The 12845-nt window shown below is 39.4% G+C and overlaps 1 protein-coding gene across 1 annotated transcript; it reads left to right on the top strand.

Moving 5' to 3' along the window:
• The first annotated feature begins 8170 nt into the window (after positions 1–8170).
• LOC120255053 (probable inositol transporter 2) lies at positions 8171–12116 on the top strand. The gene is given in 8 exon segments (XM_039262961.1): positions 8171–8303; positions 8472–8542; positions 8993–9328; positions 9415–9522; positions 9617–10219; positions 10306–10323; positions 10325–10345; positions 10347–12116. Coding segments are annotated over 8 exon segments (1710 nt in total). The 3' UTR covers positions 10767–12116.
• Positions 12117–12845: the final 729 nt, after the last annotated feature.

Raw genomic sequence — 12845 nt, 5'->3', positions numbered from 1 at the left:
TCTATTAGAATGTTAAAATTGTTAAATGAAAAGTATTTTGGTGGTATTGCCCAAAATTTTAATATAAGTGCATTCTCGATATATGTATTTGAAACGGGATTAAAAAATTTTAAAAATAAAAATTACTTGTTTGAAGCAACAGACAATTATCATCTCCCTCCACTAATTCCATTTTTAAAAAACTTGCTTGAAAAGCCATCCAGTGGACCACACTACTTTTGATATTTTAACTGAAAAATTTATTTATCCAAAAAAAGATTATTTTATTTAAATCATGAATTATGTGTAAAAAATAAAAATTATTAACCCCATTTTAAACAATTTTTCCAAAAGTTTGCACTCACTGTATCTAGATTAAAAAAATATTTTTATTTTTATTTTTTTCTGACTCGAGAGTAATCCGCTTGTTTCACTCCTGAGCTGGCCTGTGTCTCCAGACGGCTTCAGACTCTCCTACTTCTTCTTAGTTTTATTTTCACTGTTACTTGTCTTTCTCATCCCTGATGAGGAAATCAGTTTCCTTCTTTTTTAGATTGTCTTGTTTGTTGTTGCCACTATGTATTTTGTTTTCTCCAGTTTCTCTTTTCTTTAATAAATTTGTGGTTTATCCACTTTATTCCAAAAGGGGAGAAGTCGAATAGGATGATGGGGAAGGAGAAGGAGGAGAGTTTAGGGATTAGGGTTAGGGTTGTGAAGGCAAGGACGGGGTTGGAGAAGAAGGCGGTGGCGAGGAAGGAAACGCAGCGCCAAAAAGAGGGGAAAGAGATGCGTTGGCGGTGGCGGCGTCGATGACGAAGGCGATGGTGTCGGATTGGTAGCAGGATCAGAGGAGACGAAGGCGGTGACAGAGAGGGAGAGGGGTTTGCGTTTGCTGTAGAAGATGGAATTGGTTGAGCGTAGTCACCGCGGGCGAGGCGATCAATGTTTGCCTCGAGCTCTGGGGATGTTCGCCATTTATCAAGCTCGAGGGCGTGATGATTGGCGAGAAGATGTAAGAATTAGTAAAGATGTGGTAATCAAACGTCATACGCATTGTTTGTCTTGGAGCTCCCGGGGAGATTCGCCATTGATGACGCTGGAGGTTGGCGATATACTCCGTTCTTTTTTTTATCGAATCAAATTTTAGTTATTTGATAAAATTTTATTAAAAATAGTTATTTTTTAAAAATTTTTTAATTTACATTTTCATATTTTTTATTTTTATTAAATTTTAATAAAAGAATTAAATATTAATATGAGAGGTAATTTAAAAAAAATAATAAATATTTTTTGATGTTAAAAAATAATAATTTTAAAAAACATAGATTTGTGATAAATAAAAAATATTAAAAAAATATATATAAATATATATTTATATACGATTGCCACAATTAATATAGATTTTTATATTAAAAAAATCAAGAAAGAGTGATAAAAACGGAGTGTACAAAAAGATTTTTGCATTATTTTAAAACTGTAGTGCCATGTTATCAAATTAATCCTGCCACTCTTGTCACGCATATTTAAGTTTTTTTAAATATTTTTGTGGGAAAATTACTGTTCACCCCTCGTAATTTTCAAAACTTCCCAAAAACCCCTCCAACTTTTTGCACACCCGGACGACCCTCCGTTATATTTTACATTCCTTTTAACCCCTCAGCGGTAAGTTGAAGTGGGTCCACGATATGAAATTCCTTTTTGCCTTGCGAAAAGTGGGGAAAAAATGGCGCCCAATCATAACTTTCTTTATGCATAGTTTTTCAATGCCTCCTCGCTTTGCTTTTTCTCAAACAAAGTTTAGAAGGCTCATATCTTGTTCTTCTTGTTCTTGTTCTTCTTCTTCTTCTTCTTCTTCTTTTTCTTCTTCTCATTTGGTGTATTCAATTTTAGCTCTTCTGATTAAATTATGGAGAGTTTTTGTGCTATTGCTAGATACAACGGGGAGGGACGAGTGCTAATGTTCACGGCACTGACTTCTTGGGAATCAGTGTTAGCTGAAATATGTGAGCGATGGGGTCTCGATATTTCCCGTGTCAGGGTGAAGTTTATCACACCCGATGGACATAAAACGGTATGTCTCATATAAAACGAGGTTGACTTCCAGCGCATGTGTCACGTGCACTCCATCTTCAAATGTTCTGTTGTTGATCTTGTTGTTGAGACAGATGATGTGGCATCGTATCCTACTGAAAACGAGTTCTTCTCGTTGTAAGTTTCTTCTCGTTTATGTTTATATAGTTGTAGAAGTTAATTATTGTTTATTATCCCCTGCTCACTATTTACATTTTATCAAGTTTCCATTTAAACACTATTGTCTCCGATTAACTTATTAACTTATTATTTAACTTTTTTTGTTTTAACGCTTAAGATTTATGTTTATCGTTTAAATATTTTTGTGTCTCGCTTTAAATATTGATCGTGTTCGCTTTAAACTAAAGTGTTGGCGGGAATTCGAGACTCGACCAGTAGCTTCGTTCCACATCATGGCGAGCCCGAGGGTGTGGCATGCCTTCCTTCCTCATCCGATCAAGTCGAAGTGTTGTCGTTGGATATTGGACAATGTTTTGAAGGCGTTGAACATTTCAGAGACGCACTTAGGAATTTTGCAATCAAAAAGAATTTTGACTTCAAATTACTGAAGAACGAGAACACCGGGTGATCGTGGAAGGAAGCTTCGACTTCAAAAATGGCGTATAAAGGAAGCTATATTCCCCATACCGGACAATGACAGGCCGATGGATGAAAATCACGAACTGCGTTTGCGACCGCCTGTGACGAGAAGGCAACCTGAGTGTCCTAGACGAAAGAGGATCGAGTCGTGGCGTCCGAGGTCCGCAGAGTTGCGTTGTAGCCATTGCCACGTTTCGGTCACAATCGCGGATCGTGGAATGAATCTGTCTGTCGACTAGGCATTGTGTATATACTTCTTATTATTGTTTAAATATCGAACTTTATATTTAAATATATCTCTTACGTTTTAAATATTTTATTCTCTGTTTAACTGCTATTTTTATCGTTTAAAATAAATTTGTATCCGCTTAAAATGTACAACGGGATGGTGCTAGCGGTTCCCCAAGCGTAATTAATACACGCTCGGTTCTCCAAGCGTTTCCACTCCCGTCGCACATAAAAATCGGAACATTACATTACACTCTATAAGAGATTATTAAGTAATAAGGATATTTTTAAAATGGAAAAATATTAAGTATATTTTTTTGTTGTAATTACATTGATATTATTAAATAATAAGGATATTTTTAAACAGAAAATATTAAATTTAAAGCAGAGAAACCTAAACTTAAACAGAGAAAAGCGAAAGTTAAAGGGCAAAAAGTTATCATTATACGCTTAAAATGAATGTCGATATTAGCCAGATAATGAAAAATGAAAATGAAACAGAACCCTACCCGATAATGTACCTCACGGACTACAATATCATCCAACAAGAACGGAACCTCAAAAGCGAAGCATGAATGAATTTAATTGAATTTAGATACATGTACATTTACATTGACAAAATTTGTCATGTTCTTCGGAAAAAATGAATTGAATTTAAACTGGTTTACATTTGAAACTATTACACCTATACTATGACTATGACCCCGCTATGCATACACTCCCCTCCGGGTTCGTTTTTACACGCAAGAAAGCGGAGTTTAAACAATTACATTGATATTTACACAATGAACTATATACTTAAACACTTAAAGTGTATGTTAAACAATGAATCTGGATTATTAAAAAAAGAATCGTGTATACAAATATAGAAAGAATGACTAAGAACCCAGCTTGCGAAGACTCCCCTACGGGCTGCTGATGCACGCCTCCCCTCCCTAAGTATCACGGGAAACATACCTTAATCGCAAATAAGGGACGTCGAGTCTGCGGTGCACGTAGCTTCTCACCGTGATAGTCGCTCGATAAACCGCATGACATAGGCCGCTGCGATCGACACTTCCTTTTTACGTCGTGGGGCTTCGATTGTCGTGAACAAGCGGGTACTTTGCGGTCGCCGACTCGCCCAACTCCATGTCGATCTGAGGTCGAATAGGTTCCGCTGTCGAGATATACAAGTTCATATTAGAATGCCGATTATTTACCCGAACACTATTACACAAACACAAATTATTAAAGCACTTACCATTTCTAGCGCGCTTTTTATCGTATTCTTCGCTTTGGCATGAAGAATAATGCCTGTATTCTTGTTTTTCATTGTCAAGGACGGCGACATGGAAGTGGCCACTCATAATTATCGGGAGGATGACGATGTCCACTTACGCAAGATTCGCGCGGCATCTCCAATCATAGCCATCGTGGATTCGTATGCGTCGTGCCGACTGCTTTGACATGAACAAGGCCGGTGGCGCGTGTGATGGAGCGCGCCTCTTATAACGATATGGCACTACGCTCATGCGTCTTTGCAAGATACATACGAATGCGTCCATCACATCGATGCGCGACCATCTCCTTCCCCTCGAGCGGGTCGAATAGATTGGCCCGTGTGGTGTCGCAGTAGTCATTCTTCCACGACGATCTTTGCCGTGGTTGAGCGGAACAAAGACATGTAAACAATGTTGTAAGTATAAAATTAAACGTTAAAGTATAAACTTTAAATTCTATATTGAATGTTTAAAGCAGTAACGGTAATATTTAAAAGGGTATCACTTATAAGTTAAATGTTATCTGTAAATTTTAACGTTAAGCTCCTACTTAAATGGTAACTAAAAAGCAGTTTAAACAATATCATCAAAAACTTCAAACTTACTTGTCCATGGGGCGGTTGAGGAAGATCCTTATCAACTCCTGCTCGTACTTATTGAAGCGCGATTGGCCAACGTATTTTTTTTTCTTCGGAATGAAGACTTTCCGAAGTTCTTCTACTTTTTATTGGCTTCCTTTAATGGAGACACGACTGAGCGATCAGCGGAGACACTTCCTACATGCTTCTTGTTCTTGTGGGATTGTATGCGCGCTTCGATGCGGCACGAGTCGGCCGTTGGTTCCACCGTGAATTCACGCCGTTGAGGATAGACTCAACGACCTTCTCAACCGTGAGTTCCACGGCGGCGAGCATCGATGGGAGACACTAACGTTATGCGGTTGTTCTTCTTCATGGATTGTGTCCATCTTTGATGCTCGCATCGTTAGTGCAGCCGGTTCCACAGTATGCATGATGTCGTCAACAACGAGTCGGCGATCTTTTCCACCGCGTGACAAACTCAGCGCCATCTTCAATCTCCTCCGCGTGATGGGCGTATGTCATCAGCGTTAACAACATCGGCCGCCGATGGATGCTGCTGCCGATGGTCTTTGCGTATTATTTCATCGTCGGCAAGACGCGGGTGGAGGCAGGAGGCATTATTGTTTTCCTCTTTTTGCAAGCTTCTACTGAATGAGGCCGTCTTTGAAGGGCCACCCCGATGATGTCCTCGTCGTCGAACTCCGAGCCAGCGTATCGATCCCGGGTGCTTCATTTGTTTGAAGGGAAGGCGCAGTCGATTGTGACTGTGACCGGCCTTCCAATGCCTCCACCCGAGCGACAAGTCGAGGGAACTCGGTCATCAAAATCGGCACAGCCTGCAGGAGTTGCAGTGACATCCTCGCCTAGTCTGGCCGGGAGGCTGCCACGTTCGGGTGGCCGACCGGTCGAGGGAAGCCACGGTCGGGCGGGGTGGGGGAGGGCTTCTCCGGCCTCGACGAATGCGTTTTGGCCTGGAAGCAGGAGAACGGCGTCCAGCGCGCAAGGAAGAGGTTGCCCTCTCATCTTGCCTTTGAGCAAGCGGTTCCGGAGCAATAGCATCCGACCGACGGTTGGCCCGAACAAATACTTCTTCATCAGCATTCGCCGGAACCAGCTCAGGAAACTAGCATGTGTAAAGCAAACAATCTTAGCGAAATTATTTAGTTTAAACAATTAAAACTATATTTACACATGTAACTCGTATATTTAAAGTTATAACCTATTGTGTTAAACAGTAAACAAACAAATTAAACATTAAACTAAAAGTTTAAACGGTAGTTGAACAAAGTTAAACGGTAAGTTATAATGTTAAACGATAGATGAATAAAGTTAAACGGTAAATGATATGGTTAAACGTTAACGTCTACAGTTAAACAAAATATTTTTGAATTATTACCTCTTTTCCTTCGAGATGACAAACTCGTCTCTATCGGTCAGCTTGCTTCGGTAAGTATTTTCACCGTAGACGACGATCCTTGGGATCTTCTAGACGGACTTTCTTTCGGTTCCGGTCCACTCAGTAAAACCCGGATGTTAAAGCGCTACCGTGCAACCCTTAACATACCCGGTGTTGGTCTTCTTCCCGCGCATCTAGATTGCACTCGGGTAGCGGCTTGTGGTATGTCCTCCATAAGCCACTTGTGCGTCGCTTGCGCCCATGCGTAGCGCCCCATTCCAGGTAGATCATCGACATAATCAACGATCCGGTTAGGGAACCGAGCGGGAGGTATTTGGGAAGAGGATTGTACCGGGAGAGTACACCATCGATGGTTTGGCAAAAATTCTCCTCTTCTCCCTACGTCCAACGAGTTCGTTTGAAGAGTGCTCCCGATGGAGTCTCGTGCTCTCGTGACGTCTTCGATAAATACCTCTCTTCGAAAAGTCGACCGTGTTTTTCTTCTTACGAAACACGATCGCCTCCCCATCGCAACGCGAGCCAAGAACGATTGCCACATCTTCGAGCTCGAAAGTCGCATGCTTTCCCGATCCTGAATTTATTGAGTGCGGTTATCGTATCTCGCAACGAGAGTCAAGAAGGGCCCGCTCTTGGTATACGACTTCCAACTCGATGAAATGCCGTGAACGGTGTTCTTCGGATGATCTCCCGATGTCGAGGGATCATGTGAACTTTCAATTCACCCTACGGTCTCCATCTACGGGTGTCAAGTAGCATCGCCCATTAACTAGATCGACCGCCATAATCACAAGCTCGCTGACAATAATGACACATTGTTAAGCGGAAATGTAATTTGTTAAAGCGGTAAACACTCGGTTCTTAAACACCGATATCATTTTTTTAGCGATGGCGATACTATTAACAGAGATACAAATAATTAAAGCGGAGACGTAACTAACTTAAAGCAGTAAAGCTCATTGTTTAAACGGAGACCTCATTTTTACAACTGCAACCATATCAACTGAAAGGGTAAAGCGTAGATTATAAACATTACACAAAAGCACAACAATCGGAAAACCATTTCGATCGTATACATAGACGAAAATGTAAAAACAAAACAAAAAACCCTAGCCGAGACATCTCCCTCGAGACTAACAAAACCCTCAGACTGATTAATCCCCTCGAAAAGCTTCGATGTCTTCCAACAAAAAACAAAACCACAAAACAAAACCGAAAAAAATGTCTCTTCGTAACAGAATAGTTAACAAAAAACCATAATGAATACCTTAGATTGCAAAGTGACGAAAATGTCGAATACTTGACGGGACTTCTTCTTCGAGACGCCGGTGGAAAGGGAAGAGTGCCGAGTGGGAAGAGAAGAGCTGGAGGCATGCAAGTTGAGCTCGAGTCGCGAGTTGAGAGAAGACAAAGCAATTTGCATGCCTAAGAAAAAAACCCACCCACTTCCTCTCACACCTGCTGAAATGGGTGCGACCCACGACTTCCGTCAAGAGCGTTTCAGTCCATAAAATTTTAAATACACTCCGTTTAATGCCGTTACGTGACTTTGGGGGTTTTCAAAATCATGGAGTTGAAAGGAAGGGGTTTTTGGGTATTCCGAAACTATGGGGGTTTGTTTGGCAATTTGGCAAAGTTGTAGGGTTTTTTTGGCAATTTCCACTATTTTTTTAAGATATTATATTTTTAAACTAAAGTATATCTCTCTCGCCCACACACACGTGCGCACAATCCAGTCAAATAACAAATCTATAATATCAGACTTATGTAAATATTTAAATAAAAAAATTATATTTTTAAACTATAGGTATATCTCTCTCACACACGTGCAAATTCTAGTCAAATAACAAATCTTGTGATTAGATTGTTATCAAGATCAATGATATGGCCAAACTTTAAATTTAAAATAAACTTAATATTGATTTTATAAGTATATTTAGCAATCACTCCTCCTTTTCCCGCCTGCTTGAGCTATCCTCTCTGACTTAATTTGCTCAATAAAAATTGAGAAGAGAAGCAAAGGTAGAACAGAAGAGATGGACGTTGATAATGCTGGTGTTGCTGAAAATCATCTCAAAGAGTGTTTTTCACTTGTTTGGAAGAACCCTTATGTTCTTAGACTTGCTTTTTCTGCTGCAATTGGTGGCCTTCTCTTTGGCTATGATACAGGTAAATCATCTCAACCATATTTCAATCTTCATCATCCGATTTGCTATTTTTTTTTAATACACTTTTTCTTGGTCATGATCATTAGCAATGAAGCTCAATTCAGTATCTTAAAATTTGAGCATATTTGATTTAGATTCATATATTCCTCTCACTCTTCTTTGCTTCCAGGTGTGATTTCTGGTGCACTGCTTTACATCCGTGATGATTTCTCATCTGTTGATCAGAAAACATGGTTACAGGTTTCCACTCCCTGTGTCCATCATTCAATTTTTTTTCTTTTTCTTCTGAGTGGGCAATCTGAATAAGTCTTTAAATAAGTCTTTAGCCGAATTAATATAAAAAAAATTATTTATGTTAGGGTTTTGAAAAAAATATAAGCAGAAAAAAATAAAGTAAAGAGAGATTTATCAAAAAAAAAAAAAAGAATAAAATAGTTAGAAAAATAGATAATCCGCACGAGACTTGAAGAGAGCAAGAGAATAACGCGCTTACGTCCTCCGAAGTGGAGAGGCTCGTCTTACAAAGGTTACCCTTATTTATAGGTAAAAACTTAATCGTATCGGGATCCAATGCTCCTCCTATGAGATAGATATTGTTACTCCATTTCCACTCTTTTACTTCTAAACCAACAAAACAAACTTATTCTTGAGAGAAACACATAATAATTATTTGTTTACAACATGCAACAGGGTATCATCGTGAGTACTGCAGTTATAGGAGGAATACTGGGAGCAGCAATTGGAGGCTGGACCAATGATAGATTCGGAAGAAGATTTTCAATTTTAATAGCAGATGCCTTGTACTTCTTCGGTGCTGTAATTTTAACTTGGACACCAGGGCCGTCACTACTTATTGTAAGACGTGCTTTTGCTGGTCTCGGTGTTGGGCTAGCATCAATGACATCCCCGCTCTACATATCAGAAATTTCTCCGGCTGAAGTACGCGGTGCACTTATCAGTATCAATTGTTTTATGCTTACTGGAGGCCAGTTTCTGTCATGCCTCATCAACCTAGCATTCACCCATGTAAGTGTTTTCCATCAATTGGGCATCAAAAATAAAAGCACTATGAAGCATGCATGTTGTGAATTCAGTTAATTTTTTTATTTCAGGCACCTGGAACTTGGAGGTGGATGCTTGGGGTAGCAGGAGTTCCTGCTTTATTGCAGTTCATACTAATGTTTTTCCTTCCAGAATCACCGCAATGGCTTTACAAGAAGGTTGTAGTTTATTTGACATTAATAAATTGAAATATAAATAAAATTGCTATTATGGCACAAAAGTATTAATTCTTTTGTTTGCAAATATTTTCAGGGAAGACAAGCAGCAGCTGAGGCAACACTGAGAAAAATATACCCTGCTGAAGAAGCAGATAAAGAAATACAAGCATTGAAAGACTCAATTGCAGCAGAAACCAATAATGAAGAAGGATCATCAGAAAAAATCAACATTGTTAAGTTGCTAAAAACAAAGACGGTAAGGAGAGGACTCATTGCAGGAGTTGGTCTTCAGATGTTTCAGCAATTTGTTGGCATAAACATAGTTATGTACTACAGTCCAACCATTATTCAGTTAGCCGGTTTCGCATCAAACCAAACAGCACTTGCTCTCTCACTTGTAACTTCAGGTCTTAATGCAATGGGTTCGATTGTCAGCATTTACTTCATAGACAGAACAGGGAGGAAGAAGCTTCTGATCATTAGTCTATGTGGCCTCATTCTTTCACTTGAGTTTTTATCAGTTGTCTTCTATGCAAGTACATCACACCCACCCAGAGTTAGCACAATGGAAACATTCCATTTCTCTCCTTATACCTGCCCAGATTTCCGTTTGGCAACTACTACTAACTGGGATTGCTCAAAATGCCTCAAAGCTTCTTCTCCGGACTGTGGATTTTGTGCTTCCAAATCAAACAAGGTAACTTTCTTCATCTTCTTATGATACAAATATGTAGTTTACCATATGAAATGGATAAAAAGCTTTTGTTGTACCATTTGCTGCAGTTATTCCCAGGAGCATGTTTTGATGTCAAATGACACAGTGAAAAGACTTATGCCAAAATGAAGGAAGACTATGGTACACCAGAGGATGTCCAAGTAAACATGGATGGCTAGCTCTGATTGGATTAGCCTTGTATATCATATTCTTCTCCCCAGGGATGGGAACGGCGCCTTGGATTATGAACTCAGAGATATATTCCTTGAGGTTCAGAGGAGTCTGTGGAGGAATTGCAGCAACTGCTAATTGGGTTTCAAATCTAATTGTTGCACAGTCTTTCCTTTCGCTAACACAAGCCATTGGGATTTCCCTGACATTCTTGTTTTTTGGTACGATTTCTGTTGTGGCATTGCTTTTTGTCATGGTTTTTGTGCCTGAAACAAAAGGACTGGCAATTGAGGAGGTGGAGAAGATGCTTGAGAAGAAGGATGTCCATTTTGTGTTTTGGAAAAGGCAGGCGGGTTAATCAGAGAAGAAAGCTGTTATTGACATATACATGGTGGCACATTTCTATTTTAGTGTTCAACATATTATTATCATCTGATTTGTAGTAGTCTTTCTATATCCATAGTGGAAAATTAGTGAAGAACTCCAACTCCTTCTACTCATGATTTATTTTTATTTGCAGCTTTTATATTAGTTATTGAGTTTTCTTTTTCATGTTTATTCCTCTAACCTGTGATTTCACTTGCTCTGTATGTATAATTGTGAAAGTCAATTCAGAAATTTTTATTTTTTCAAGAATTTAATTAAATGAATTCCCATCTCTTCGCACTACTTTGAAGATTTTTCAAAAGATTACAGGGATTCAAGCCTAGTTTTTATAGAAAAAGAAACCATCCGATGATTGGATCCTTGGCATTGGCCAATTGTCGCCGCGCTTTATTCTCACCAGGTCTCAAAGTCCCTTCATCTCCTTTTCACATCGAACAATTTCCATATATTAACTAATTTCTCCCTCTCTTTTTCAGGGCGAGCCTCCCATTCTCACTGGAGAAGGCGCAGTTCCACAGAGAGCTTGAAGCCGCCGTTGATGTCGTGGAGTGCACCTGCTGGCTCTGTGTTGATGTAACTCGGATTCCCAATCCCAGATTTGAGTTATGGTATAGAATTAGAGCTATAGACCCAATAAAGGTGTGATCTTTCTCTGGTTTTGTGATTAATTAGGTCAAGGAATCCCTCCTATCTAGCAAAGGTCGGATCTTTGAGAAGAACGACCAGAGGCAAGTCACCATTGCTGATTTTGGAGTGCAGGCTCTAATCAGCTTGGGTAGTCAATGTTTTCTTCATATAATTTAGTTTCTATTTGGTCGTCTCTTCCTGACGATGATCCATTGCTTGGTTTATTAATGATGACAGAGTACTGCAGATTCAGACAAGGATGGAGGTACTTCCCTTGCGGAATTGGTGCTGAGTGCTGTGGTTGAGAAGGCAAGCGATGAGTACAAATCTTTTAACACTGGATAATGCCCTGAAAGCCATTGATAGGGGAGGAAAAGGATGCATTCTCTTTTGATTCCTAGCCTGCTACATATTGAGAAACTAGGGCATCAAGGAATCTGGAAAATAGAAGAGATCGAGAGAACTCACCACAAATCAGAGCATTGGAGCACCCCCACTTCGCAAAACTGCCAAGGAACCGCGCATGAACTTCAATAGAGAAACTAGGGCATCAAGTGATCCAGCAAATGGAAAAGATCATGGGGGAGAGAGAGAAAGAGTTGAGGGGCTTTTCTGGGAGGGGTTCAAAACTCTTCAATTCAGACTATTTAGTTTAAATAAATTTCATTTAAAGTAACTGAGTTTCCAAGTAGTAGCTGAGGTTCCTTGTCTGCCACTGACATCAGTCGCTACAATCTACATTTGTTGTAGTGATTCTAAGGTGACCATCAGGATTTACAAACACTTTCTTCGTAATGTGAAAGCTAATTCTACATAAGCATGTGAGTAAGTGTATCATTCTGCTTTTCAATGCATGAACCTACAACATCAATCTAAGGACAACATATATATCCAGGAAGGATTTAGCTTAATGACACATGTTTAGAAAATTAATAATGGGAGAGACACATGCTTCCACTAATTGAAACCAAGCAAAATTTATGATGAAGTAAATATAAAGTTCTTAAACCATGAAGAATACCACATATAGTGCTTCAATTCCTTTTAGAAAACCTTAAGTTCCATCAATGGGATCAAGAACCTGCATTTAAGCACCAGCATTTCAAGATTCCAACAACATATAATAACTAACTTACTGAAAACTACTCAATGTTTTACCACGTTCATGGTTCCATGGTAGTTTTGCAAAGTGGAGGTGCTCCAATGCTCCCATCTATGGTGATTTTTCTCTCTTTCTCAAGGTTTTTGCACTGCAGTTGGTTGTTTTGATTTGATTTGTGGTTTTCTTAGGTTTTTATTGCTTTCAATTATGATTGGTTTTTATTGTCATGGTCACTGCTTTGAATCCTTCTCTTTTCTCTTGATTTGCGTGTTCAATCCTCTCCTTCACTGCTTATCCTCTTGCTCTTATTCTTCAATGATG

Source organism: Dioscorea cayenensis, unplaced genomic scaffold, assembly GCF_009730915.1.
Source record: "Dioscorea cayenensis subsp. rotundata cultivar TDr96_F1 unplaced genomic scaffold, TDr96_F1_v2_PseudoChromosome.rev07_lg8_w22 25.fasta BLBR01000808.1, whole genome shotgun sequence".
Taxonomy (NCBI): domain Eukaryota; kingdom Viridiplantae; phylum Streptophyta; class Magnoliopsida; order Dioscoreales; family Dioscoreaceae; genus Dioscorea; species Dioscorea cayenensis.
This window is presented reverse-complemented; position numbering and strand designations above follow the sequence as displayed.